We start from the raw sequence: 23,744 nt of genomic DNA, 5'->3' as shown, positions 1-23,744 counted from the left end.
AGCCAGCGCGCGCGGCTGGCTTCGAACCTGCGCGATCCTCCTGTCTCTGCCTCCCAAGCGCGGGGATTACAAGCGTGCGCCACCACGCCCGGCAACACTTGAGATTTTAAAGGAATAAATTTCTAATGACTAACCATGGTGTCACTGTTAGGAGGCAGGTCGTGGGGGATTATTTTGGAGGCAGTGAAACTCCCAGCATCTGCTCCAATCACACTGGGGTCATCCTACTTAGAAAGTGGGTCAAGCAAACTCTCACCCGGACATTTTGCTTCTTCTTTTGATGTCCCTGTTGAGGGCTCTCCGGAACAAGCAGGTCTCATATGGAAGGTGCTCTTCATTCTATTGCTGTCTGCACAGAACAGAGAACTCCGGCCTCATTGTTACTAAAAAAAGGGACCGCTTAGGGGACTAGCAGGTGAAAGGTACCAGGTACTGTGAGACCCAACACGGCCAGGGGTAGACTTGAGGGATTATGCGCTGTCTATGGTCAGGCTTAGAATTTCTAGCTAAGAAATCAATACCACAGCGACACTGGTCCCTGGGACTTCCATTTGAAAGCAGTGCTGGGGGCAGAGATGTATCCGATTGGGGTCAAAGCACATTCGTGCCCCTTTCCTGATGCCCCAGACCCCTGGGTTTGGTTGTCCTGCCTACACTCTTCCTTAATACAGCAGATTCCTGCTACGCTACTTTGATGCCTGTCAGCATGGTGCTTGGAAATGAGATGGCTCCCTGGAGCTTGCCATGCACTCTGACCTTCGAAGGTCCTCCAGGCCCTGGCTGGCTGGGGATGTGGCACAAGCCAAGTTGTTCTTTCAGAGATAAGTACGCTGCTCTTGGTGACAGTGTCCCCTGAGATGGACCAGAGGCACAACTCTACCCATGTGGGCAGCAACCACTCAACCAGGGGCATCTCCCTCTGATGTTCTTATCTGTCTTACCTTCTCCTCTTGGATCCTTCTAGGGCAGATTCCCTGGTCTCTGAAGTGGTTTTGCATTTCTACAAATATACACACGCCTGGATGCCTTCTACCACTGAGGTAACATTTTTACAAGTCATCTTACACATGATAAGTTACTGGGCTGTGGGATCTATTTCTGCCCCTTCTCCCACCATACCTGGGGAGGTGGACTGGCATGGGAACAGCTATTTTAGAACAGGATGCCTTGTGATGGAGCCACCCAGTGTACCTCGGAAAGCCTCAAGGCACCAAGACAAAAACACAGAATAGAAATTAAACGAGTAACACCCGCAAAACCGGGCATCTCCCAATGACCCCAACATGTGGGAATGTCTTGTCCTTTTTAATGCACCCGAGCATTAATTTAAGTCCCTTCAGGATTTCTCTGCCCCAAACAAAGAGCTTCCTGGCAGAGGCCACGGGAGCCGGCATCACCTCCTGTAGAGGTCTTCCAGCCACTTCTCGTCGGGCTCCTCATCGTCCGCGGGCTCCTCGGTGTCCAGCGGGGTGGGGATGAAGAACTGGGGGCTCAGGGCCGGCCTGCTGACGCGAGACTTCAGTCCGAACTTGCGCTTCAGCAGGTGGAACTGCTCCTTGACATAGTGGTAGAACTGGTACTCGTACCTCATGCGCTGGTACAGGATCTGCACGGCCTCGGGGGAGGGGACCGTCTTCCTCACCGTCACAGTCATGTTGCCAAGCTTCCTATGCTCTGGAAGAGAAGCGGGGTGCATGTGAGCGGCCGTCCACGAGGCTTTGGTTTCGCGGGAAGAAACTGCACATCCCAGAAAAAAGGGGAAACGGGTCCGACAGTGCGTGGCCGGGTGCGTGGCCGGTCTACCCATTTGTAGACAAGACCAGCCTCGGTTCACTAGACATAAACCCTCTCATTTTCTTTTGTTGGGATGGGAACCATGCGAATGGACCAGCATCCAATTAACTTAGTCATGTGCTCTTTTGAACGGCAAGATTTCCCCATTTCTCCTATTGTTTTAGATGATACAGGGAAACAGGGCTCTGCCTTCAGGAGGCTGGAGCTGTCTCATGGCTTTCTAGTGATCTCGGTTTATTTTTTTAATTAGCATATTGACATAACCTTATGATTTGATAAGGTTATCATTATTATGATTTGATAACCTTGTCATTTGATACAGGATCTATTTGCATTCCTCTGTTTCAACAATGCATTTATGAAAAAAAAAAGGAAGGACTTTTGAGCTTTTAAGAATTATGTTTTTAAGACATAATTTTGAGCCAAATAAAAATATAAAAAATTAGGTCTGGGAGTGTAGTCTGGAGGTAGAAGGGCTTCCAGGAACCCCAGTACCACACACACACACACACACACACAAACACACACACAGTAAATAAATTAACTCTAGATGAAAAAGGAAATCCTATAGAGAAGCAAACAAGGCAAACTAAAGGAGGAGAAAGGAGGGGGGAAGAGGAAAATCTCTAAAACACACAATGTACTTAAACATATCGAAGTCAATCACTAAGCAGAGCAAGGGAAGGAGGGACGGGGAGAGAATGGGGTGGGAATTGGGTAGGGGTTAAATCAGCGATGTGTACATGTTTGTACACACAAGTTTTTTTTTTATCACAATATGATGTATGAATATAATGCACCAATAAATAAAAGAAAAAATTAAATTAAAAATGCTTGTGCATCGAAGACCACTACTGACAGAGTGAAAAACAGCCTCCAGGATGGGAAAGAATATTTACAAATCATAGATGCAGAAGATATAAAGAACTCCTACAATACAACAACAAAAAACAACTCAATTCAGAAAAGAACAAAGGACTTAGACATTTTTACAAAGCAAAGATACAAAGGCCATCAAGCATGAGCAGGTCATTAGTCACTAGAGAAAACATTAGCATCAGTGTTATTACTCATAGGCAAATGCAAATTCAGAACCACAAGGTGCTACTTCATACTTGCTGGGATAGCTATAACCTAAAGAGAAAAAACAAGGCGGAAAACAGCAATTTGGGAGGGGATGTGGAGAAAGTGGAACCCTCTCCCATTGCTGAGAGGAATGTGAAATGGAGAAGCCACTGTAGAAAACAGAATGGAATTACTTATGCAGGAGGTAGATTGCTGGTTCTAAACTTTCCACCAGCCAGCAAAGAATTGAACATATTACACTACTCTAAATTTAAGATAACACATTCATAACGATTCCTAGTTATGACAGCACTGGGAAATATCTTCTCTCAGTTTTCAGCATAGAAGGCTGTGATGGGATTAGCAACAGTTCGCTAACACCCTGGGAGTAGATTCAGGGTGAGAGAAGACAACAGCACACTCTAGGTATTCACTCTTCCTTGGTCTGGCTGGATCTAGGCACACACGTTGAAAGACCAGACAGAGGTTCTTAACCCTCCTGGGAACCTGACTAGAGCTCAGGAACTTGAGGAGGGCTACATGGACTTCAGGAAACCCGTAGATGACTATCTTGGGTATTTAGGGATCTGTTAAGAAACTCTAATTTTAAAAAACAAAAGTGCTATGTTTCCTTCAACTTCTTTCATGTAGCTTCTTTATTTTAATAAACATCACCTCCTGGTGTGAGGAATAAATCCTGGAGCTAGCTATTTTGTGTGCCCGTCAGGAAAGTCACAAACATTGCCGCACTAAAGAGGGAAAGACTTGGATATACATGTCACCAAAGGGAAGAGATTTCACAATGCCTGGACTTAAACTAAGGCCTCCCTGGTGACTTAGATATGCTAAGCGGGTTGGGTTCTGATCTACTGCAGTGCCTCCAAGCTCTGTGTCTTAAGGTTGAAACTGTAATTTTGTAAAAATGATGTATAGCAAGCATAATCAAATAAACACTCTCCCCACAAAACCATCCAAGAAATATCCAACTGAATTTTTAACCTAAATCTAAGTAACCTCCTAGGCTAGTCTCCAGGACAATTTGGTTGCAAATGTTTCTCTGTAGAGAGTTGATTTTGCAGAAAAGGGTTATTAGCTTCAGACATAAAACCTTTGGGAAGATTTCTAAAAAGTTATGGCATGATGGCTTTGCATTCCCCTCTTTGATTATGATTAGGTGCCTGAGTCAAATGCTATAAAGCTACACCTGGCTCATGACAGTAATACTTTCTTCTCTACATTTTTCTTCTTTGCGGCTGTGGTGGGGGGAGTTGGTGGCTGAGAAGAGTAGGTAAGCAGCTCTATCAAAAGGGATTTTGTGTGTATAATTAATCATGCTAATAAAATAAAATTGCACATATGTAACATAATGTATATACACACATACATACATATTAAGGACACATGAAGAGAGCCAGGACACATTTACCTAATGAGTTAATTGGTCAAGTGATGGTGGGAGTTCCAACTGGACCTGATCCTTCGCGGTTTACTTTTTATCTTAACAGTGATATTTAGGGAGGACTCAGCAAGCACTGAGCCAAACACTGAATCATGTAAACGTATTTTACTCTTCACAATCATCCTTTAATGGAAGAGCCACCTTCAAGACAAGGAACCTGAGGCCGAGCAGGACTGTGAGCTGTTCACACATCCTCACACATCCTTCTGCGGAGACACGGACACTGACCGGGGAGCCCAGACTTACAGCAGATCTTGCAGGGAACTGGCAGGTATTTCAGAGGGAATGGCCAGTGGGTTTATACTTGGAGAAAGAAAAGGGTTGATTTAAGGGGAAAAATTATTCTAGACCATCTCTGGGCCCAATGAGAAAGGCCAGTACCCACGGAGTCAATGCATAAGACCTCCCCCCTAACCACTCCACAGAGTTCCTCAGTTCCACCTCAGTGGATTCTTTTCCAGAGTCCTTATTTATCCTAAACTTCTTCTTTTTTATGGTACTGGGGATGGAACCCAGGGGCATTCTACATCCAAGATATACCTCAAACCCTATTTTTTATTGTTTATTTTGAAATAGGGTCTCACTGAGTTGCAAAGGGCCTCACTAAGTAGCTGAGGCTGGCTGTGAACCATGATCCCCCTGTCCAAGCCTCTCAAATGCTGGGATTACAAGCTTGCACCACCATGCATGCTCTAGCCTAAACTTTTAATGATGTGCTTCTAGAAGGAAACATTTTTCAATCCAATCAGAAGTAAACTTAGGATCTACTGCGATTGGGCAAAGTGGCCTTCTTGTGATAACCAGTGTCTGAAATTCCAGTGTATGTCATCAAGTCTATTCCTGGAGTTGGGGTTCCACTCAGATTCCTTCATATTACCTAAATTTTATAAGTTAATAAGAGATTTTCTATAAGATTCCAAAGGGCCTTTCCAGCAAAAGTGTAACTTCAAGTCCCCTTGCCATCCTGATGACAGTGAACTGGCTATTTGATAGTACACTGATCAGAATCAACACTAGGAGGCCAAGCCCTGGGTTTGCTGGAAAACTCTACATAGAGAACATACTTTTAAGGTAAGAGGTAAAAGGGAACTTTTCATTTCTGGATATAAGATTTTTTTAAAATCCTTTCTTGGAGAGCTAAAGATTGGCAAGTGTGTGTGTGTTTCCTTAGCTCTCCATTCTTCTCAGCTTCCTCCCTAAATTCCCTGTCTAAACATGAGAGATGGGGACAGCTGGTTAAAGGAATCTTATGAGAACCATTTTTTTTTAAAGCCAAGCTCTAGTTTTACATTAGCATCCAATTCTTGGTTCATCCATCTCTCCCCTCTCTTCCCTCTATCCATTCTCTCTTCTTCACTGTCGGCCTCTTTCTTAGCTGCCTCCTTCCCACCAAAATTCACATGTGCTTCCTAAAGAAAACCCTTGTCCTCGTGTCCTCTTTTCTCTTCTTTTTTCTCCTCTCCAAAGCAGCCCAACTTCATCAAGAGTTGTCTAAATTTATTATCACTAAAATTTCCAAATGACATACATGACCAAACCATCAAAGCCTGCTTTCTGTTCCCTCAACCCTGCACTCGGATGCACCTTACTTCCCTTTGCTAACTCAGCGGGCCTCCCCCAGCCTCCCTAGGACCTCCCAGAATGCCCTGCAATACTGCTGGCCACATGCTCTGCCTCGAAGCCCCGTCTCCCTGCACATCTGTAACAGCTTTTCCCTGGTCGCTCTTGCCTTTCTCTGGAGGCTTCCTTCCCCTCTCTCTCTCCTTCCTCCTCACCCCCTCTCCCAGCCTGTCCTAGGCTTCAGTCCTAACCTCCCTTTCTTCATCTCTGGGTGTTATCACCCAAACTTTCCCCTTCAGTTCTCAAACCATGGTGGACAATAAAACCACAGGTTAATGTGAAATGGTTACAGCCTTTGTGACCTTTTGTTTTCCCAAGAGCTAAATTAATTAATTAATTAATTAATTTTGGTGGTACTGGGGTCCCTGGAAGCCCTTCTACCTCTGGGCTACACTCCCAGACCTATTTTTATACTTTTTAAAATTTGGAAACAGGGTCTCTTAAGCCAGCGCGGCTGGCTTCGAACCTGCGCGAACCTCCTGTCTCCGCCTCCCAAGCGTGGGGATTACAAGCGTGCGCCACCACGCCCGGCTTCAAGAGCAAAATTTAACGGGAAGGTTAACGATGTTGCTGGGGGTGATGCCATTGCTGAAATGGGCGTGCAATTTTGTTGAAGCAGAGATTCAGATTCAACCATCACTGGAAGTAAGCATCTATAATGGGTATGGATTGTTCTCATATATGAAATATTTTATTTAATATTCTCAACAACCCTCTGAAGTGAGTATCACAACCTCTGTTTTGTAGATAGAGAAAGAGAAACTCTGTGAGATTAAAAGATGTACTCGAAGTCACGGAAGTGAAGTGAAGGAAGAAAGCGACACGGGGCATTGGAACCCAGGACCCCCTTTGTGTCAAAAGTTTCCCTAACTGTAAGCATTGGGCTGTAACCTGTGAAGCTTCTGTGAGCCTGTAGGAAATTATCACCATCATATGGAAAGACCAAAGGGCAGTTTGCCTCATACAGAAGGTAGAGAATTCTTAAAATCACATTTCGGAGACATATGGTTATGTGTCTTGCTGTAAGGTAATCAGCACTATGGAAAAGTCATTCAATTGCTAAGAGTTCTGTGTCTTTATAAAACGCTAGGCTTTCCCTCCAAACAAAACAAAGCAACGTGAGCCATGGAATCAGCCTCTCTCCAGACTGCCACAATGGCAGCTCCGCGGGAAGTCACTAGGATATTTTGCAGAGTGTTATTTCAGCCCTTGAACAATTCTGCTTTCAAAATTGACAGTGACCATTGGCATCTTTTGGGAAGTGAAGGCGGCCTGGATAGGTGGGCATGGACTGCAGAATATAACCATGGAGAAGTGTGGACCTCACCCGGGAGCATCCTGGGAACCAGCTAGAAGAGAGATGATGTCAAGGGCGTCTGCCTCCTGCACCTGTGGAGGACCATTTTGGAAGGAAGGGACAAATACTGAATTTCTTCCATTCGGTGGAGTGGGAAGAAGGCAGCCTCCAGCAGCCTGGAGGGCGATGTGTCGCTTAGCCAGTGCTATGTTTTTTAGAAATTGACTTAGTAATAAGATTGGTCTACTTCACAGGGAAGTCTGGATTTCTGGCTTCTTTCAGAGGAAGGCCACAGAACTGTGTGTGAGTGCGGCTGCCCCGAGGAAGGCGTGTGCACTCTGGTTGTCTCCCAACCTCCATGCCAGTGTACCCTCTTACGCTGCTTGCCTGGCTGCACTGGCAACTCAAGTTGAATGCTTCTGCCATAAAGGTTTTGAAATTCTGGGTTTCCTCAACCTAGGCAGCAAGTGTGGCATGTTAAAATAAGGCTCCAATCAGGACTTCTGGGTGTCTCTAAGGCCACTCTCTTCCCTCTTTTCAGCAGATAGCTGCTGAGTAGCTACCCTACAGGTGCGGGAGTTAGAAGCAGTGTAGGGAACGACTGTCATATTTCTAGAGCTTCCTCTGTGCCATGCACTGTGAGATGTGTGTGCACACAGTCGGTGCTCACAAAGCTCCCTGCTGGAGGCTTGCTTATCCACTGGCATTTACAGATGTGACACTGGAATTTAGTAGCCTGTTCAGATTCACAGAGCTGAGATGTGGAGAAGCCAGACACTGGGTCTGGGGAGGTTTGACTAAGAAGCCCAAGTTCTCTGTCCTCCACCTTGCTAAGGTCAAATGGGGTCAAATTGTCCAAGGGGACACTCCCATCACAGGACTGGGAGCCATGGAGCAGAGCATCACACTCAGGTTTGTATGCTGGAAGTGTGTCCAGGAGAGACCAGACCTGATGGATTGTCTTAAGTACCCTGCCGGGAGCTGGGCCTTGCTTTAACTCCCATTTAATCATGAAGATATCTGTGTGGTCAAGTCTGAAAGCACTGGATAGGGTGTGTGTGCACCTGTGTGTTTCAACCCAAATATAGAAAATAGAAAACCTCTCTTTCTTTCTTTCTTTCTTTCTTTCTTTCTTTCTTTCTTTCTTTCTTTCTTTCTTTCTTTCTTTCTTTTTTTTTTTCTTTTTGCAGTACTGGGGATGGAACCCAGGGGCATTCTACCTCAGAGCTATACACATCAGCCCCATTTTTTATTCTTTATTTTGAAACAGGGTCTCACTGAGTTGCAAAGGGCCTCATTAAGTAACTGAGGCTGTCTGTGAACTGCAATCCTCCTGTTTCAGCCTCCCAAATACTGGGATTACAAGCATGTGCCATCATACCCTGGCCAAGTATAGAAAACTCCTTCCAGGCGAGCAAGTGACAGTCCTGACACTGGAAGGCAGGCTCGCTGTTTCCCAGTCTAGCACCTTTTTGCTACGTCACAGGCTGTTAATTTCCAAATTGAGTGGAAATCTATAACCACCCACTTCTCCATGCCTAGTGTGTATTCTGGCACTAAAGGAACTGGTCAAAAAGAAGGGCTTGAGTGTTCTAACTGGAGGGGAATGTGCTGGTAAGTCAGGGAGGATCTGGTGAAAAACTTGCCAGCCAGCAAAAATGTTTTTCAGAATGAAAGGGACTGTGTCTTTTCCATTCTTAGTTCCCTGGTGTCCAGCTTCACACTGGGCACATAATGACCCTCCAAAAAGGCTTGCTGATTTGAAACCCATATTTTAAATCCATCCATACGATTGGATTAACCCAGAGGGTGTCGACTCTACATTTGTTGTTTCTGCTAAATTCCTTTCCTAGTTGAGGGTCCTCTCTAAAAAACAAACAAACAAACAAACAAACAAAAACAAAAACAAAAAAACCCTTCCATTTCTAGAAACCAAATTTCCAGAAATTTCTGATAGGGAAGGTTTGGCTCCCAGCTGCTCTGGAAAGGTAGTGTTTGCTTTTCTCAGCTACTCTGTTGAGGAACACTATGTCATGGTGACAGGTCACTTACACATACTTAGCAAAGCTTAAGAAATACCAAGATAAGGGATAGTTCTCCACAAACAAATACCTATGTAGAAATACATACATCGCCAGCACCTAGCAGCTAGTGAAGTTGTGCCATGCATGCCATTTACTGTATCATGAAAGCAATCCAAGCCCGGTTAGGCCAAAAGACATCCGTGCGACAATGTTGCTATGTTAATGCTGTTCAGGGACTTAATTTGTCATCCATTTTGGTGTTATTTAAAGTTGTTTTTCCATTAGCAAAAAAAAAAAAAAAAATTTGGTTGTTGAGAAGCAAAACACTCATTCAGATCACATGCATTTGCCCACCTGCCAAAGGCTTTATATGATGTCAACAGCGGCTCTCTGGCCAGTCTCCCTGGTGGAATATCTTAGGCTAGGCTGCTGGGAGAATCTTCTGGAAGCTGCCATTGCCGGGCAAGGACTGCAAAGGGAAAGTCCCCTAAGGCCCTGGGAATCATCTCTGCTCAGCACCACACACCCTTGCATGGACTGTGCTTGCCAATAGGATGTGTGCACTGGGTTTGCCAACACATGGGCTCCTCCCAATGCACGGGCTCCTCCCAACACACAGGGGCCTCCCAACATGTTGCCACAGGACACTGGGCCTTTAATGGGACTGCTCTGATAAATATCACTCACTAGTAACCTAGTTGTGTGTGAGGCTGTGTGGTAACAAGCCTGATGTGCTTAATGCAATAGAGGCTATGAACAGGTTCTGCTTGGCTGCCCGAGACCTAGACGTTTTTGCAGAGACAGCGGGGTTCAGGCCACCTCTGTTGCACTGACTTTATGTTTGGACTGGCTCATAATTTCAGTACTCTTAAAAGTCCCTTTAATGTAAATACAAAGGAAATCACAGACCTGCCCCTTCAAGCCTCCCCTCCCAACCCTCTTGGTCTATCAGATGTGCAAAATGGAAAAACGATGTTGCCCTGGATCAGAGCCAGAATAAACAATCTGGAAATACTGTGTAAACCCAGCTGCTGCAGCGGAGGACAGAGGCCTCATTTTATGACCTCTGAGATGGTTAACCATATGCAAAGCAACCAAACCTCACCCCCGGTTTGCAGTGCATTTTGATGCCAGGCGGGCTTTGGTATTCCTTTTCTCCATCTAAGTGAACACACACTCCACACTGACCAAGCTTTCTCCTTCCCCCAACAATCTGGACTTGTTTTAGCCTGGTCCAGCAGAGATCATGTGAAAGAAATGGATATGAGTTTCATAACAACCAGAAGTGGGGCCAATGTTTTACCACCAAGAGAAAAAAAAAAAATCTATGCATCAACCCAAGATAGGCCTCATTCTTCAGCCTTAGGGGAGCTGGGCTGTGATCTGTACCCAGAGGCCCTGCTGTTTTAACAAGCACTCTGTTTTTAAAAAAAAACTGTGGTTCACTAATCCCAGGTTAGATTACAGCCAGGAATTTCCAGCACACAGGGACAGACATGCTTTCTCAGGCGACAGGTGTGATTAAAGTCGCCATCAGGTGTGGCAGACTGCAGCCTGAGGCAGTGGGAGAAAGTGGCATCATGTTCTCCCCAGGGTCCACTCCACCGATGCCCTGCACCAGACTGGCTGCTCCTGAAACCGTGTGAACATGATGCTTGTCACAGATAGAGTCAAATCCTTTCCTGAATTATGCCGGGAGGCCACACAGGTCAGACACATGAAATACGGCAGGGTAGCCCGGCTCCTCCGCAGCTGCTCGCAAGGGAAATGGATGTGTGTCACTGGGGCTTGCAGTGATGGGCTGGGCTTCGGGGCCGCCCCAAGACCAGTGGAATGCTCAGATCGGCTTCTTGGAGGGACGGCAATTAAGGCAAAGGACAGAAAGCACTTCAGGGCTGTCTCATGCTTAGGGCTAGTAAAGTAAACACAGGGAGAAGTTTTTAGTCTTCTTTTTGGATCTAGAAGTATAAATAACTGAAAATAATTTGAGATCATTTTGAATGTCAAGCGAACCTTTCCTCTACTTAGTCAAGTGAGAGGTACATGATTTACTTTTTTTCCTTTTTCTTTTAATGCCTGAAACTGCTAGGATTCTTTGATGAAAGAGGCCGAATGCTTTTATGCTTGGCTTTGATTTTTGGAAATCGGAGCATATTAAAAGAACGGGAATGAAAAGTACTTGGCCAGTACATGGCAGGTCACTGAAGGCCCACGGAGACCAGGACACTGGCCCCTTTGGGATGGAAGCTATCGGGCGACCAGCCAGCAAGGGGGCATCAATTTTCAGAAATACCACATAGGTTGGCCCTAACCCCAGCGAACCTGGTGGTGAGGGTGACTGAAGGCTTCCAGATTACCGACTGGCTGGTTGGACTCCACACTAGTTATGAGTCTGTCGTAACTGCTAAGGGGGTGGTGGTGATTCTTGTCTGGACGCCATCAAAGCTGTCCTGAGCGCCTACTAAGCTCGAAGCGTGACTCTGGGGAGTGTGAACAGCTCTGCAAGCTGAGAGCACAGGACCTCACCTGCAGAAGGATAAACAGGAAAGAGAAGGAAAAAAGTACAACCCTCCTAATAACTTCCTGGGCCACCTGGAAATCCTTGCTTTACTGCAGATGAGAAGGGCTTTCTCTTAGTGGAGCGTCAGAAGAGGGTGGCGAAGAGGACCATAAAGGAGTGGCACTGATGGCTGCAGATGTGCATCTTTTGCACGGCCAGGTCAACACCTTGCTGGACAAACTTCCTGTGCGATGATCCACTGGGGGAGCCCGACACCTCGGAGACTGAGACACAGGGGTGCATGATGGTGGTGGCCACCCCAACTGAGGCCGATGCAGGAGACTTTCAACCACATACCAAACCCTAAAGCTGAGAACTATATGTTTCAGGGCTGGGAAAGGTACCTGAGCTCCTACCCCCTGCCAGCCACAGGCTGCTTTGGGGCCCAGCCAGAGGAGCAGCTCTAGCAACCAGCTTTCCACGCTGCCCAGGCTGGCTGGATGGGGGTCACCTGCTTCCCTGCCTAGTCTCCCCAAGTTTGGCATCATAACCCAAATCATTAAGAAGCTGACAATTTCTTTGAAAAGTGTCTACTACCCTAAACGCATATGCCTGCTTTCCTCAATAGAGTATTTTACCACTAAAGTATTTGTTCAGGCACGAGAATGGTAAAGAAGGATTTGGAAGACTTATCGAGCTTTATCAATAAAATGTGTCTTTTTGTTGGAAATACATTTTGACTTGGAATCCTTATTGAGAATGTGTTTTCATTACTTTTTGTACTTCTAGAATTGTATTATGGCGGCCCGAATCAGTGATCCATGAGGATATCTTGATGAAAGGAATTTATTTGAACAAAGAAGATCAAGAGAAATACCAACCTAGCTGTTCTGTCCAAATTCCTTTGGCACTTGACTCTCTCGCTATGCACAGGTCATCAAAATCCCCTGGTCAGTTTACAAGCTTTTAGTTGGAAACCTTAGTTCTTAGACACAAGAGTAATTTACAATTTAAAGACTTTCCTGGTTATGGTGTATATATATGCATATATGTATATATATGTACACACATCTATATGTGTACATCATATATATATATATATATATCCATACACATATGTACTTACATACACAAACCTACACACATAAGCAAACGTACAGGTGGCTACATTTTTGGAAACCTTAGGAAAAAGATTAAGAAAATAAAATAAATTTTAATCAAATTCTGATTATTACTATAGTAATATGTTTCCTTCTAGTCTTTTTCTTATTTATAGGTATGAATTATAAAAATGCATCTTTTATATTTTTTGTTTCCTTTCATAGCCTTTTAAAACTTAACCATCACAAACGTTTTCCTATATCAGTGATTATTCCAAGTCACATTTTGCAATGTGTTTTTTATAGGCCCCATGTTACTGATGCCTTAAAAATCATACAACCAATATGCTACTGTATGATAACTGGGTTCTTTTTCTGTTTCTATGGCTCTGAATAAGAGTTCCTGAGTGAGCAGGTGTCTTTTTGCTATTTCCCAAAGATAAACGGCAACTTGAGGTCCTGAGTGCCGACTTGTTTTCTTGCTCAAGTCTCTACCTCTGCCAGCTCCAAGTTACTGCTCACTTTCTGTTTTCAGAGGTCCAGAAATTTATGTAGTGCAATTTTCCTAAATTTTAAAACATTCACTTTAATGTCACCCAAATTCAACTTACCACCTAGCTTACTAAAGTTTCAAAATGCACAAGGCCTTTTTTTTTTTTTTTTTTTGGTGGTACTGGGGTTCCTGGAAGCCCTTTTACCTCCGGGCTACACTCCCAGACCTATTTTTACTTTTTTCTATTTGGAAACAGGGTCTCCTAAGCCAGCGCATGCGCCTGGCTTCGAACCTGCACAATCCTCCTGTCTCTGCCTCCCAAGCGCGGGGATTACAAGCGTGCGCCACCACGCCCGGCCCCACAAGGCCTTTTGAAATCCCTGCATCTACTGACTGAGAATAGAAATGCAATGCTCTTGATTTGGGAGTACAGTTGGGCATAAAACATTCAGTGTATCAGAAGTTCTTAGTAAATGGCAGTATGTGATGGCTACAATCACAGGGATAGAATATTTCTTAATTTTTACAGTCTTATGAACTCGGTATTCATATAAGGCTCTCACATAACTTAGTTTCCTCCCCCCTTTTTCCCAGGTAATTCTAAATGCATTTTCTTTAATAGAATATAGCTTACTGCATTCTTTCTTTTGTTTTAACATTGTATTTATCACAACCATCAGCTGTGATGAGTGGTCCAAGGGTGAGTTCCAAGATCCAGCAACCTGGATATTCTCTCTGGAATGTTAGACATGGTGAAGTTTTGATAAACCCTTCAAGGGCTGTGAATGAATAGCTGTTTGTGGAGGCTGAACATGTAGATAAGTGAGATATTTAGCCTCCTGCCCAGGCATTAAGAAGTCAGGTTAATGAGAGGTGCTACTCAAAATAACCATTCCCGAGTCAGCCAAGTGTGAAGTGAAGTTCCAGGGATGCTGTCAATTCTACTGAGAGAGTTTAAAATGTTACTTCAAATTAAATTGACTGTATCTGGGCAACCTGTGCTGCTCTGATAATACCAGGTCTTGGGGATGTAACTGAACAGCCCCATCTCCTCCTCCTCTTCTCCCTGTTAAACCCCAGACTGCAGCTACATTCTCTGTAAAGCAGCATGTATGTTTAAAAGCACATCCAAATCGTCCTTTAAGTAAAACCTGAAGAAAAAGATGAGATGAAGTATAATCTTTCCATTTGTATGGGCAGTCCTTTTGCTTATATAAGAAACCGACAAAATGCTAGGAGATATCGGGACCGCCGGAGGGGAAAATGCCTGGGTGCCCCAGCTCTAACTTTAAAATCCAGTGGTAAATGTTCAGTATTAACATTTATATACCGTAAAAATGTTACAGACATAGTATACTTGCAAATGCAATCTAGGAAGAAAAAAATGAAAAATCACCATATACCTTTGAAAGGTCTGGTTGTAGTATAAACTTGTATTTGTACACGTAACTTTCTTCTAGCTGGAAAACAAAGTTCTTCCCATCTTCAGGATACTGATAATGTGTTGGGCTTAATTAAATCAGCAGCGTGCTATTAATGGGCTGAATTTTCATAGCCAAGTTTAAGAGAAGCTGTAGTAGCCTCTGATGTTAGTGGGAAAGAGGACAGATGACCAGGTTACACCTTTGATCCAGTACAGCCTGAAATTGCAATAGAGGGCACTAGCCTTCTTCTTAGATGAGATGGGATTAAAAGAAACTACCAAGGTTGGAGAGATCATCCTGTAGATTAGTAACAGCCAAGAAAGAGGTGATATATATAATTTCTGGGCATGGTGGTACATGCCTGTATCCAAGTGTTTGGGAGGCTGAGACAGGAGGACTACAGGTTTGAGGCTAGCACATGGTAACTTTGCAGATCCTGTTTCAAAATAAAAAATAAAAAGGGCTGAGAGTGTAGCTCAGAGACAGAACAGCCCTGGATTCGATCTCTAGTGACACATGTGTACACACACACACACACACACACACATACACACACACACAACACATGCACACGCACTGTACACACACAAATACACACACATGCACATGCACACATACACGCTCTTAGGCATCATTAAGTTTCATCAAGACAGTTGCTTTAGAAACTTGTTTTAAGAATTGGTGGGGGAAAGGAGCTGGAGAAAGGTTAACTGGGATGACATTCAAGGCATTCTTCAAGAATCTCTTCAAAGGATGGAAAATCAAAGATGTTTGAAGAAGAAAAGTCAACAAGTAGAAAAGCTGTAACCTGTTAACATTTCACTTTTATTGGGGCATGAAATGAAATTTCATGATGTTCTAATGACAACTTAACTATATAAAACTGAATAGAAGCAAATTTGCATTAAATAAATACCATACTTTTATTTCATTTTTATATAATAATAGAAAGTGGTTCATTAGGCCACCGTCCACTTTTTCAAATCAGACACAGTTAAACATTTTAAAAATGTCTAATTGCTCCTCCATTCTAGCAAAGCCATATGCAGAGATGCTGATTTATGGCATTCCAGCCACCTTGCCTCTTGAACGGCTTCTACCAAGTGATTTATTTACTCGGTCTCTGCTGAGGTAACCTCCTGGCTGGACTGTCTGCAATCCTTATAGCCCAAAGTGTAAGGGACTAAACTCCCTCACACACATCTCTGCAGTGTCTGAGAGAGCTGTGGGTTCTCATGGAGATAAATTGGGACGTCTGTCCATCGTTTCTCCAAATGTCTCTTCTTCTCCATCGTTTCTCTTTGGAGAAGAGAGAAAATCACTGATGGTTTCAGATGCACTGAATAATAATGTTACAAGGTGCCATATTTCAAGCCTTTGCCAGCAACATGGTGCAGTCTCCCTGCCTCTGTTGTTGTTTTTAAAGCAGTGGGGATTGAACCCCAAAGCATTATACCTCTGAGCTATACCTCCACCCCCACTTTTTTTTTTTTTGTGGTCCTGGGGTTCCTGGAAGCCCTTCTACCTCCAGGCTACACTCCCAGACCTATTTTTACATTTTTATTTGGAAACAGGGTCTCCTAAGCCAGCGCACGCGGCTGGCTTCGAACCTGCGCGATCCTCCTCTCTCTGCCTCCCAAGCGCGGGGATTACAAGCGTGCGCCACCACGCCCGGCACCCCCCACCCTTTCGAATCAGGGCCTCTTAAAGTTGCTGAGGGGCTTGCCAAGTTTGAAGCTCACCTGGATCTTGTGATCCTTCTGTCTCAGCCTCCCAAGTACTGGGATTACGGATGTGTGCCACCACTCCTGGTTAAATTTTTAAAAATTAATTTATCTTTTTGTGTGGCACTAAGGATCGAACCCATGGGTGCAATACTGTGACTCTCATCTTTACTGACCAGTTCCCTCTCACCTAAAATAGCAGAACTCTCTATTAAAACTTGTAGAAGTGATCAGCCTTCCCTGTAAATATTGATGGCACCTCTCCCAGTTATGTGAGATGGACACAGTGTCTGGCATACAAGAGCTTTTCATGACATTGCTAGGGTCTGTGTGACGTCCGCTGCCATGATCTCAAGATGATGTGGCTGAACGTGCTACCAGGGATGAGCGTGTTCCCACAGCAAATGTTCCCACCATTTCTACCAAAAGAGATAAAAATTCAAATTCAGGGCTACTTAATTCAATCATCACTTTTTGGTTTTTACATGTGAATAAAATAAATGAAGGCCTGACTTCTTGGCTAGAGGGGAAGGTAAGTGAAAGCTTGTTGGTTCTTCTTCTTTTAACTCACCCTCCCTTCCTAAACATTTGCAAAACCCTCTGGAGCACAAGAACTTCTATTTCCTTCCTTCCCTTTTCTTGCCTGTCAAGTCCAAAGCGGCAGGACGTGAGTTGTTGGGCAGGGTGAGAAGGGTTGAGGAGAGGGCAGGGACTTACCCCACTCTTGCATTTTGCTAGTGCCTTGGCCAGGGGTGGTGGACATGAGAGCCAGCACGCCTGCTCTATCAAGCCCGAGGCATCACTCAGAGATCCTGGCCAGGCCCAGCCTGACAGTCCTTCGGTTAGAGTTTCTGGTTGTCACAACCAACTGTCCAGAAAGGCAGTAGATATGAGCCTCAGTTTTTGTACATTTCGGCTGAGAAAATGCCTTGAAGGCTTTTAGGCCACCTGCCTCTGCAAGTACCTGAGCTATCTGCAGTGAGGACAGGTACAGTCCTGGTGGCACATTCAGCCACCGTGTCTTGAGGTCCTGGCAGAGGAGGTCTCGCAGACACCAGCAGTGTCCTGACAGTCTCGTGGGATGCCAGGTATTGTGCATCTGTAAATACTCGCAATGCAATGCTTTATGTCCACTGGCAATGCTTATGAGGAAGTTTGTTTTCAGTTCTGCTCAACACTAGTTGCTTTCTCCGAACTAGAAAGATAAATGAATAACTATTTTTCTAAGGTATAAGAGAGGTGAAAAATCAGTTGACATTCAAGCTTATGCTTCATTGCAACAGAAACTGAATAAGTCATTTGCACAATTGTAGAAAACCCAGATGACACATGAGCTTGGGTTTTCACACAAAAAGATGAACATAGGGAGTAAGAATGCTGCTAGCATTTTAAGGGAAAAGTGACACTGAACATCATCATCATCAGGGGGTGTTTTCAAGGTTATTGATATTCACGGCCTTTAATCCATGTCAACTCCATGATTTCCCAGAGTAAAAAAAGCATTGTGAAAATACTTGAGAGAGCCAGGTGTGGTGGTGCACGTTTGTAATCCCCACGCCTGGGAGGTGGAGACAGGAGGATCGTGCAGGTTCGAAGTCAGCCTTAAGAGACCCTGTTTCCAAATAAAAATATAAAATAGTCTGGTAGTCTGGGAGTGTAGCCTGGAGGTAGAAGGGTTCCATCCCTAGTACCACCAAAAAAAAAAAAAAATTGAGAGACAATAATTCTTTTTAATAGACTAATAAGACCAAATCATTATCCAATTGATTTTACTGGTTGGTAATCATATTTATTTCTGTGAGACCATATATTTTAGTAAACAGCTCTAAAAATGAATGTCACTTAATGTCAACTCACTATAAATTTAGCAGTGAACACACCATACAATTTTTTTCTATAAACAACTATAATAATGACAGATACTAAAAAGACTTAGAAAATGTTCACTAATCACTGTTTTGTTCTACATGATAAATCATGTAGTCAAAAAATTTTTAAGATGCCAACAGACATGTGCAGCAACTAAACTAGAAAGGGTTCCTACTTTGGCTTAGCTACTTTAGAAAAATAAGCATTTTTCCTTAGATTGTTTGCTTTCTTAAATTCCATTCCCCGGTTCATTAAAAACCTTTACAAAAACCAAAGTTGGTGACATGACTGAGACAAATGGCTTTTCTGTTGACCAGACCGAATCTTTGCAAGTGCTTTATTAAAGCAGTAGATTTTAGTAATTCCAGATATTTTCCTTTTCCTAAAAAAAAAGTAACACATCAAGAATATCGATGAACATCATGGTTAAGAGAACCACACAGAATAAAAGTTCCTAGAATCCTACATCTTAGGAAGTATCCAGTCTCCCTCAGACCTTCATGTTCTGATTTTCCTCTGCGCATGGAGAGAGAGAATGGAGAGGCAAAGCAAGTCCTCCAGGCCTTGGTTTAACTGCTACCTCTGTACCTACCAGCTCAGGACATATATGAATCCTCTCCAAGTTGGCAGTTTCTTTATCTGTAAGGTGGGCATAATTATAGCATCTAAGTAGATAGGGTTGTTCTTAGGATTAAGTGAAATATGCATCTAGAGAATTTAACAAAGTTCCTGGGAATCAGAAAGTTCCAAATGAATATAAAACTGTCATAATAAAAATGGAGTTGCTTGGCTTAACTCTAACCCAAATCATCAACATCCTCCTCATCATCATCACCATCATCACCATCACCATCATCATCACCATCACCATCATCATCATCATCACCATCATCATCATCATCACCATCATCATCATCATTATCACCATCACCATCACCATCATCACCACCACCACCATCATCATCATCATCATCGTCATCATCATCGTTGTCGTCATCTGGGAGGTTATGAAAAAAGGATTCTCATACACAATTCTTTGATAGCAACTACCACAAGACTCTGCTAGAACCACAATCTTGCATGAAGGCCACTCAACCTCATGAAGGCCACCCAAAAAATACTTCCATGAGATCATCTGCCCAGCAGAGACCCATTCAGCCTCAGACTGATACCACCTTCATTAATCTACCACATATTAATTCAGTGGCCAAGGATTATTGTGTTAAGGCCTCTTACTTAATCCTCCTCATTTTTCCCTTTAAAAACTCCCCCTTATTAAAATCAGAATAGCACAGCGATACATGCATATCCATGTTCATAGCAGCACAAGTCACAACAGCCACGCCCAGAAACCAACCTAGGGGTCCATCCATAGATAAATGGATTACAAAATTATGGGATATATACACAATGGAACTCCATTCAGTAATAAAGAAGAGCAAAATTATGTCATTTGCAGAAAAATGGATGGACCTGGAGAACATTATGTTAAGTGAGATTTACCAGTCACAGAAAGTGAAGGGTGTAAGTGTTTTTTCTCATGCGCACACTAAGGAGTAATTGGGATGCCAGAGGGACTTCAGATAAAGGAGGAGAAACTGCAGTGGAGACAGGACGGGGATTGAGGGGATGGTAGGGGGGGGTAGAAAGAATTAATGAAGAAATAACTTCCACTGATGTCATATGCATGTGTGAAATTACCAATGACAATCTCAGTATCATGCATGGGGAAAGGGAGGGAGCAGGAGGAAAGCTCACCCAGTGCTGTGCGCATGTATGTCCAGACCACTCTAAACTACATTATATGAGACTACTAAGCACCAATAAAAATATGTGAAAAAATTCCCCTTGCCTTAACCTCTTTGAATTTACTCCCAGTTCCTGACAGTATTCACATTCCCAATTCAGTGCTCTGCTATTTCTTTGGAGAATATCTCTTTGGTGGTTACTTGGGGTGACAGTCTAATGACAACAAATATTATTATCATTACCTTGCTCAAATTGCTCCCTTGAAAAAAATAAATATTCCACTAAACCAGAAAAATGCTAACCTTGTCCACTGAAACAGAGGAACTTATGCTTAAACTTAATGGACACAATGGCTAAATGATACTTTATTACTGACATCAAGACTTCTAGGTGTGCTGCTCCTTCAAAATTTTAAGAACTGGACGTTCGGTGAGAGTAAAGACTCATTTCCTCCATAATATTCATGTGCACTTGTAGATAAAACTGCTCCGCTCACATAGTTACTAGCTTTATAAAATTCTCAAAGTGTCTCCTGCTCACTAATTCCACACAACTTACAATGGATTGTACTGGGCTATTAAAATTGTTAAAAGTAGCCGGGCGTGGTGGCGCACGCTTGTAATCCTCAGCTTGGGAGGTGGAGACAGGAGGATCGCGCAGGTTCAAAGCCAGCCGCGCTGGCTTAAGAGACCCTGTTTCCAAATAAGAAGTATAAAATAGGTCTGGGAGTGTAGCCCGGAGGTAGAAGGGCTTCCAGGAACCCCAGTAGCACTAAATGTCAAAAATATCATTTGAATGTTTCATATTTTCTTCCCCTAAAATCCATTGGGGGTAGTAAAACAGTCTTTTTTCTAATCTATTTTATCTTCTACTACATCTTTCCTGTGCTGGTCAAGTAACAAGCTTTCAAAAAACAGTTTATGACTGAAGTAGCTGAAACATGGGAAAAAAGAAAAAGAAACAGGTTAGGTGTTGTAAAAACCTTTCCACTGTCCTCATGGCAGTAGCCGGATGTCGTAGGGCAGAGAGAAGGACAAGGAAATGGCAGAAACACAAAAGGCTGAGTCCAGGAGCTGCACCATTCAGTCCTCTTCCCTGGTCCCTGGGTTCTGTAATTGGTCCAAACCAATTCATACTCCCCTCTTATGCAAAGACATGCTCTTTAACTAATGAAAAAAATACAGACAACCCATTTAACATTGTGAGTCAAAAAACTCTAAGATTCCCATGAATTGGTGTTATAAAAATCAGGTCCAGCTGGGGGTGTGGTGATGCATGCCTGTAATCCCAGTACTTGGGAGGTTGAGACAGAAGGATGGTAGCTTGGAAGGCAGCCTCAGCAATTTAGTGAGACTCTGTTTCAAAATAAAAAATAAAATAGGGTTGGGGGTATAGCTCAGAGGTAGAAAGCCCCTGGGTTCAATCCCCAGTACCAATAAATAAATGAATGAATAAATAAATAAGTAAATACATAAATATCAGGTTCATACATAGGCTGCTTGTGGTTCTGTACTGGAACTTGCCATATTTTTCTGGAATATTCACCACTGCTTGGTAGAGCCCTGCAAGGCCGACAGAAGGCCCACCTGACATTTTAGGTCTTTTCTGGTCAGCCACATCTCCTACAGGGCAGACACCATGTGCTGCAGGCTTCCTGGAGTTCTCTACTCTTGAACTTGGGTACTTCTGTATTGCCCCATGAACACGGCTCTTAAGACCCATAGCTCCCTGTGAAACTGGACTCACTGATGATTGAACAAGAAGCTTTCTGGCTTCTGAGTTGCTTGGCTTGTGGAATCCACACTCCACCTTGGAGGCTCTTAGTCTACGCCCATCTGTGGTCCTCCCTCTAATCCCATCGTCCTCCCTTGGGCTGCCTGGGCCTTCTGCACCAACTGCCATCCCAGCCTGACTAAACCACCTGCCAGGTGTGGCCCTGGGCCTTACATACTCTCTAAACAGAGTAGGAAATAATTGGAAGAGATAGTCAAATCATCAGTCACATCCTGGTTCAAATTAAATGGAAGAACAGACATGTCTCAGCATTCCTTTTTCTCCCCTCTATCTCTCCACTTCCAAAAATTAATCATTTATTTTATGAAGACTCAGAATCTATTTATATTTACCAGGGTTCTAGATAATACAGATCCAAAGAAATAGCGAAAGCTTTTATTTTCAACATATAATTCTGAAAATACACTTTGCTAAAAGAGCATCAACAAAGCCTCAACTCATCCTGAGTCATGCAAGTATTTACCTCTCAGAAAGGGTCCTCATCAGTCACCAGGAAAAGTAAACAGGCAAATGTCATTCTAACATTCCTGCAGGATTGTTCCATGGAATATGAGGGAGGTGGAGGAGAATGTGGGCTGTCCGCACCTACCAAACCTAATAAATCAATGACCTCTGAATATCACAGCATGAAGACTTTATTAGGTGCCACCTGTAATCACTCAATTAAAAACAAATGAAGGATGCATAGCTGAACCTCAGTCCCTGACATGAAAATAGTTGTACTGTTCACATCTGGTTTGGCTAAGCCATGATCCTGGCATTTAGTTTTACTATTACCGTGACTCCTGGGAAGGAGAGCATGCTGGCTGCCGTAGAGTTAAGGAAATGTACTCTCAGACTAAGGATGGTCACGCTGCTATGGAAAAGGTCTACAAGCCACCCTCAGGTAATCAACCGTCTTACAAATCTGCACGGCTGTCCCCAGTACATACATTTTCAGACTTGGGAAGCCAACTCCTAGCTTTATGGTGTTTACAACAAGATAAAAATGCCATAGAATTTTAGTATTTTAGACCTAGAAACCTACACATATTTTATAACTCTTTTGGACTCAGAATGATGTGTGTGTGTGTGTGTGTGTGTGTGTGTGTGTGTATCTCACAGTGGGTTTTAAAAAGACCACTGGCCAGAATTTGGCATGTATTATAATTTAGAACTGAAATGTCCCCCAAAACTCATGTTCTGAAGGTGTGGTCCCCAAAGTAGTAGGTTCAGAGATGGGGCCTTTGGAAGGTGACTGCATCATGAGGGCTCTGACCTCATAAACAGATTAATCCCATGACGGATTTGTAATTTAACATGCTCTTGGGAGGTGGTAGAAACTTTAGAAGATGGGCAGAGTTGGAAGAAACTGGTCAGTGGGGTGTGTCCCCATCCTCCTCCTTCCTGGCCACCAAGAGGGGAACAGCTTTGCCCCACCATTCCCTTCCACCATGCCACATTGGCTCAGAAACAATGGAGCCAGCTGACTGTGGGCTGAGACCTCTAAAATTGTGAGCCAAAATAAATCTTTCCTCCTGTAAGTTTTTTTCCTCGGGTATTTTGTCACAGCAATAGAAAGTAGTCTAACACAGCTGGCAAACTGATGAAATCTAAAGGAGAGTTGCTGAAAGGAGGTTGGAAATTTTTAGAGATGGGAACTGGCAATTTGACAAAAAGATAAACTGAGGATTGGATTTGCATGAGTCTGTGCTGCCCCTGGAGAACAGTGTTTTTTATTTTCCTCTTCCTGGTCAGTGTTGCTGGTCAATGTTAGGACTCACATGGCAGAAAGGGAGGACAAAAGTTCTGTCATCCTAGCGATGCTCAAGGATCCGAGAGGCTCTCTTGCT

At 43.6% G+C, this 23,744-nt stretch overlaps 1 protein-coding gene across 1 annotated transcript in view; it reads right to left on the bottom strand.

Moving 5' to 3' along the window:
• Positions 1-1,393: 1,393 nt before the first annotated feature.
• UST (uronyl 2-sulfotransferase) overlaps positions 1,394-23,744 on the bottom strand; it is a gene marked incomplete at both ends in the record, with an annotated part of 307,272 nt that continues 284,921 nt past the window's right edge. Inside the window, one exon of the mRNA XM_080700246.1 lies at positions 1,394-1,674. Coding sequence (XP_080556372.1) covers positions 1,394-1,674 — 281 coding nt within the window. The remainder of the gene's footprint in view (positions 1,675-23,744) is intronic.

This window comes from Muscardinus avellanarius (assembly GCF_963383645.1).
Source record: "Muscardinus avellanarius genome assembly, chromosome: 8".
In the NCBI taxonomy this organism is placed as follows: Eukaryota; Metazoa; Chordata; class Mammalia; order Rodentia; family Gliridae; genus Muscardinus; species Muscardinus avellanarius.
This window is presented reverse-complemented; position numbering and strand designations above follow the sequence as displayed.